Genomic DNA, 6,538 nt, shown 5'->3' with positions numbered 1-6,538 from the left:
GGGGGGGGCGAGCCGGCTGGGCCTCGTCGGGCCCATCGTCGAGCAGCCCGAGTACAACCTCTTCTCCCGCCACAAGGTACCGCCGCTGCTGCCTCGGTTATTACTTCAGTTCATCCTACATTCTGCTGCTGCTGCTGCTGCTGCTAATCTCGATTTGGTGTTTAATTAATCCATACATGAGTGGTGCTGTGCTAGCGCTGGGGTGTTAGCAATGGCCCCTTGAGTGTGTTGCTAATCTCGATTTGATGCTTAATTAGTGAATCAGTAGTACTTTACTAATATACTGTATTAGCAATGATATCTTGGATGTGTGGATCGATGTGTACTTGCTGGATCTTTGACGCGCCAGTGCCAGTCCTCTTTGTTGTTTTCAAGTCCCAAAATGTGCCTTGCTTGAAATTTCTAGGGAATAACTTGATTTATTGTAGGAGTACAATTGTTTCTGCTGTAGATCATGCATCATGTTGGAGTGGATTCGAGTGGATATTCGTCTTTACTGTAGGAGTTTAGTGTACTTGGGGAATTTTCAATTGGATTCTGTAGACACCAAGTACCAGTCCTTCCCCATGTTTTTAAGTCCCAAAATGTGCCTTCCTTGAAATTCGTAGGGGATACTGTAATTTGATTTAATGTAGTAGTACAACCGGTTCTGCTATACCCTAACAAATCAACTTAATTCTGTTCTAATGGTACTGATCTTAAATTAGTCCATGAGTGGTACTGTATTAGCAATAATGAATTGGATTGGTTGGGTATATGGATCCATGTGTACTTGCTGGATCTTTGACTAGCCAGTCCCAGTCCTCTCTGATGTTTTCAAGTCCCAGAATGTGCCTTCGTTGAAATTCGTAGAGGATAATTTGATTTATTGTAGGAGTACAACTGTTGCTGCTGTAGCCCATGCCTCATGGTGGAGTGAATTCGAATGGATAATTGTCTTCTACAGTAGGCATTTAATTGACTCTCTGATGAAGTACAATTGATGGTTGGAGAGGAGTTTCCTCTGGGATCCTGTAGGCACCAAGTGCCTTCCCCATTAGAAATCTAATACTGTATTATCTAGGAGTGCATGGAAAATTGGTTCAACCTCAATTGCGCCTTTTTTTAACTCAAGGGGGCACAATTTTTTTATTTTCAGTGATGGGGACAGCTTCCCTTTTGCAACTGTAGAACATATGAGTTAGCACTTACTACAGTCAAGGGAGTTAGGTAGCATAAATCTCACCTTTCATGATTTGACGTGCATCACTTTGGAGTGGGATGGCTGATAAATTAGGTAGTGATGCTGGCTGGTATTGTTTTGTATACTCCTGCATCATTAAGTTTTCCAGGCAACAACAGCACAATGTTGATAACGAAAGGTTAGGTGTAAGTTCAGACAGCTTAGGGTACACAGAAGTTGCTTACAGGGTTGTTGTTGGAACATGGGACCATTGTTTGATATTGTGTCGTTGTCGAATAGATAAAATGATATTGGTCTCAGCCAAACAGAAAAAAGGCACCACACGTCCTTGTCATAGATGATCTGTGTATTCAATTGGCTGATGCCTTTTTTTTTAAAGGAATTGGCTGATGCCTGCTTCCTGGTTAACTCAATAAGCTGCTTCCTGGTTGATCTTAAATTAGTCAATCGGTTGTAGTGGACTGGCAATGACGAATTGGAGTGGTTGGATATGTGGATGGATCTTTGACCAGCCAGTGCCGGTCCTTTCTGATGTTTTCATGTCCCAAAATGTGCCTCCGTTGAAATTTGTAGGGGATAATTTGATTTATTGTAGAAGTACAACTGCTGCTGCTGTAGCCCATGCCTCACGGTGGAGTGAATTTGAATGTATATTTGTCTTTTAGGCACTTAATTGACTCTGATGAAGTAGTGTAGTACAATTGATTGTAGGAGAGGAATTTCCTTTTGGATTCTGTAGACAGCAAGTACCATTCCCCATTAGAAATCTTCTACTCCAGCAACTGTGGAGCATATGAAGGTTAGCAGTCAAGGGAGTAGGTGCCATAAATCTCGTCTTACTTGATTTGACGTGCATCGTTCTGGAGTAGGGTAGCTGCTAAATCAGACCATGATGCTGGCTCGTATTGTTTTATATACTTTGCATCATCAAGTTTTCCACGCAAACATCATCACATTGCTGATAATAAAAGGTTAGGTATAAGTTCAGACAGCTTAGACCACACGAAAGTTGCTTATAGGGTTGTAGTTGGCCATTGTTTGATAGTTAACGTCAATTGAATAGACAATTTGATATTGGTCTTGACCAGACATTTAAAAAAGGCACCGCTTGTCCTTGTCACTGCTGATCTGCATATTCAATTGATTGATGTCTGCTTTGTGGCTAACTCGATAAGCTGGTTCAACTTAGTAATCAAAGTTGCTTTATAAAAATCTCCTAAGCTAGTTAAAACCTTGTATTTTTAATTCCCATAAGCATTCTTGTAAGGCTTGTTTCAGATAGTTAAACAGGGGGCAGAAGCTTAGCTTAGTTAAAGTAGACTTGGAGTTTTCTGTGATGGGTAGTGGAAGTACACGCTTATTGTTTTACATAACTGTTTTGGTGATTATTAAAATTACTACACAGATTGTTGTTTGCTTCCTTGGGGGATGAACTGCCTTGTAGTTTAGCACCTCTAGCTTCTAAGAAGAAGCATTTAGTGTCAGTTATATACTTCACAGATTGTTGTTTGCTTCCTTGGAGTATTTTTTTTGCAACTCAATACTATAGGTACTTCCGATATGTCAGCAGATCACTCATATAAAACATTCTGATAAGGAACTGCCAAAACACACATCTAGAATCGTTGTTACATTTTTGTGTGTCTTGTTTGTAATGAACTGTCGTTGGCATTCAACTAAGCAAGTATCGGCCCTGCTTTTGTCGCCGGCACAATTTGTTGATTTATGCAGGTATTTGTGTGATTGTGTTGCAAAAACTAAGAAATGTTTTGTGTTACTGCAGGTTGAGTCTGAGTTTGTACCTCTCTACAGTACTTATGGCATTGGGTTGACTACATGGAGCCCTCTAGCTTCAGGTGTTCTCACCGGGAAGTATAGCAAAGGGAATATACCTGCTGAAAGTCGGTTTGCCCTAGATAATTACAAGGTAACTGTGGAAACTTTGTCGCTGTATTCACACGTGTATTCCTGCTTTTCTTCTTAACTGCATTTAGGATAGCTGTATCGCCTCCTTAACATGACCGTTAAGAAAATAGCGATGCACATACCACTACATTCTTGAGATTCCAAGTATGCTCATGTATTGTAATCCAAATCCTAACAGACACATCCATGCTAAATCAGTTTTCCTAACCGATGCATATTTCCAGGATGATCCTCACATGGATGTTGTGTTTCTCTTTCCAGAACCTGGCCAACAGGTCTTTGGTTGACGACACGCTTAGAAAAGTGAACGGGCTCAAACCCATCGCTTCGGAGCTCGGCGTCTCGATGGCCCAGCTGGGCATCGCGTGGTGCGCGTCGAACCCCAACGTGTCGTCCGTGATCACTGGAGCCACCAAAGAGAGCCAGGTACGTACGCCACACCCAACTCTGTTCTTCATCAGATTAATTGTTTCTTTCTGCAACCAAGAGTATCAACATGTCACGGCAACAATGTGATGAACAACAGATCGTGGAGAACATGAAGGCCCTGGAGGTCGTCCCGCTGCTGACCCCGGAGGTCCTGGAGAAGATCGAGGCGGTCGTCCAGAGCAAGCCGAAGCGCCTCGAGTCATACAGATGAAGTAGCGGCGGTCGGTTTCGTCAGCTGTGCAGCGTGTGCGTGCCCCGCCCGCCGCCTGGTGGGATATTTTTCCTAGCCGGTTTATTATCTCCCTGTATCTGGTTTTCTGAAACTATATACTATATACGGCTCTTCCTGCGTGGTGGGTGCGTCCAGCGTGTGAAACATTTTGTCGGGTGGACCTGATGATGACACCATTTGTCACAGACGCTGGTGTGTGCTGCTGTTCCGTGCATGTGTATGATGGATGCGGCATCTTTCGTGATTCTGGAGTGTTCTGCGCGGACCGTTTCTCCACTGTGTCTGCCTGCTGATGATATGGTGCCATCGTTTGCGGGCAGCGAGCATGTGGTGGTCTGGACCACGAATCCGCAGTGTGTCCCTGGCTCTCGCTCCATGGCTGGGCCTGGGATGCAAGATTTGGATGGCAGGCAGGCAGGCAGGCCAGTGGTGCCAGCACCACCATGTTTTTATGCTACTTGTATGTTTGCTGCTGTCGCTGTATGTATGGGTCTGTTGCCAAAATTGAGCGGGAGATCAGCTGTTTTCCCATGAGGTTTCTGTGATCTAGACAGGCCCGGAGCATGTTGTCTACACATATCGGAGATCATGCGGTGGGCGTGTGCTCTCGTTCTTTCTGGCCGGCCGGCAGGGGCAGAGCAAGGGTAGCTGTTTGGTATGCTTGTGTTGGTTGGTTCAGGGGCACAACATTGCCGCAAGACTGAGCCATCTATCTGCCAGCGTTTCATTCCTCCTGCGTTTTGTCACACGGGGCACTGAGGTGGGCTTCTCATCTCACAAACTCAACACAACAGAACAGCACAATTCTGTCGCACAAAAAACATATATGACGAAAAAAGAGCACATATGCTAGCACTTCACCAAGTGTAGATAGAACTGAAGGGGGCCAGGAAAAGAATAGATACTAGCTCGAAAGAAGTCACCATCAGGCAGGAGCACATCTTAGCTCCTGCTATCTCAACTAGGCACACAAGTAATCACAGCGGCTGCGCCAGCGGCGCCGTCAGGCTGCTCGCTCGGACGAAGCTTCATCAGAGATGATGATATATGACTCTTCACTTGAGTGCTGCCCTCATGATCTCCCTCTTGTCGAGGCCGCGGTTCTGTGGTTGGCTTGAAACTGTGGCCCTGCGGTGGCGAAAACGGGGGCATCAAATCAAATGTATAATCAGAATAAAATGCATGTCATCTGATTGCGGTGTTGAGGGCCTTTTTCGTGGTAAGACAGCGGTCGTCTTTGAAAACCCTCTAGATCAAGCTAGACGTGTTATAGACAAAAGTAACAGCGATTAAGACTCCTTTTTTTTGAATGTTTGGCTACGCGTTGATCGTAGGAAGGAGGCGAGAAAGAATCTAACCGAGACCACTGGCGTCCGATGTCCTCATGATCCTTAGCCTCTTCACGGAGCCAACAAACATTCTGCACACAAGGACATCCGGAGAATTATTCCGAGGAACTTGGAAGCTTGTAAGTATAAAACTCATTCCGAATAGATGCATAGTGCAGAGAGCTTACTCCCAAGGGACATCTCCAACAAGCATCCAGTCACCATCCCTGTCTTCGTATGTCATCTGGTATTCACAAGAGTTTTCTAACAGCTTCAGAGACTTCGTGCTATCTGACAATTCCATGTTACAAATAAGAAATGCATCAAAAGCTAGAAAGACTGAACTGTTTGTACTTAAATCTGCAGTCAGCTTATAAGTAGAATGCCCAGAGACACTGCACTTCAGAAGTATAGCACCATAAATCCTAATGCTTGAAGTGACAAATGTCACAAATCAACATAAGAGCAAATTTGTGTGGAACTAAAGTTCATGTACTACCACTTAGATTTATCATGTGATCTTGATATCAGTGTAATTATGAAATGCACAAGGTAGTAGAAGTCAATTGAGGCTTACTAGAGGCGCAAAGACCGGCGGATGGCTTGGTGAACATGATCTCAAGGGCCAAGGCAAGGGTCTTGTAGGAGCGATGGGCGTTGAGGTCCACCTTCCTCCCAATGACCTCCCCATCCATGTTCACCTTCACCCACCCAGGCACCCGGCCCTTCTTCTCGCCCTCCTCCTTGTCTTTCCGTGAGCCGGACTCATCGGCGGCGGCCTTCTTGGTTTCGGCATCGGAGGCATTGTCTTTCGCCTGGCCGAACAGGCTGTTCATCCTGAATGTTCTTATTGGTGGCCATCCCACCACTCCAAAGCTGCTGGCAAACCAAAAAAACATGTACTAATTTGGATTAGTCCAGGTGAGGCTGGTATGGGTAGTAGCTCAGCAAATCAGGTAACACTGACATCACATCATGTTTCCTTTTAGTGCCATGCACAAATCTCGAACTGTGGTCAGACAGATGTGTTTTTGCTGCATCAGAATGGCAAAACAACCACCGGATAATCTCGGTTCTTTTTTGTTTGCACTATTTTGGGAAGTGTAAGTAAACTAGAGTAGTAGGCAGTAGTGCAGGTGTGCAGTTGAGAGCTGAGAGTTTCATTCAGACAGTGAAAATCTTGCAGGTTTCGGTACGGGATTTGCAGGGAGGTGGTAGAAAGTCAGGGATTTGAGGGACGCAGCGAGGCAAAACTGGTAACTTTGGCCGGGAGGAATCACAAATTTTTACTCTTTTTTATTACCAAAGAGGCAGAGAAGAGCAAGACCGAACCTCTGAGGGTGGCCGGAGGCGAGGATCCCCGGCGAGGCGGCGGGCGCGGGGCCCTCCTCCGGCTTGGCCGCGGCGGGGGAGGAGGAGGACACGGAGGAGTCCGGGGAC

General features: G+C 45.5%; 2 protein-coding genes across 2 annotated transcripts; one reads left to right on the top strand and one right to left on the bottom strand.

Moving 5' to 3' along the window:
- Window positions 1-7: 7 nt before the first annotated feature.
- Window positions 8-3,955, top strand: LOC125530910 (probable voltage-gated potassium channel subunit beta; the record flags this gene model as incomplete). Its single annotated transcript, XM_048695326.1, has 4 exons — window positions 8-76; window positions 2,967-3,110; window positions 3,371-3,535; window positions 3,636-3,955. Coding segments are annotated over 4 exons (492 nt in total), but the record flags the coding sequence as incomplete, so codon positions are not given.
- Window positions 3,956-4,574: 619 nt separating this feature from the next.
- LOC125530909 (auxin-responsive protein IAA10-like) lies at window positions 4,575-6,534 on the bottom strand (the record flags this gene model as incomplete). The annotated part of the gene is made up of 5 exons (XM_048695325.1): window positions 4,575-4,898; window positions 5,129-5,190; window positions 5,287-5,389; window positions 5,676-5,977; window positions 6,431-6,534. Coding segments are annotated over 5 exons (627 nt in total), but the record flags the coding sequence as incomplete, so codon positions are not given.
- Window positions 6,535-6,538: the final 4 nt, after the last annotated feature.

The sequence above is a fragment of the Triticum urartu genome, unplaced genomic scaffold (assembly GCF_003073215.2).
Source record: "Triticum urartu cultivar G1812 unplaced genomic scaffold, Tu2.1 TuUngrouped_contig_6649, whole genome shotgun sequence".
In the NCBI taxonomy this organism is placed as follows: domain Eukaryota; kingdom Viridiplantae; phylum Streptophyta; class Magnoliopsida; order Poales; family Poaceae; genus Triticum; species Triticum urartu.
This window is presented reverse-complemented; position numbering and strand designations above follow the sequence as displayed.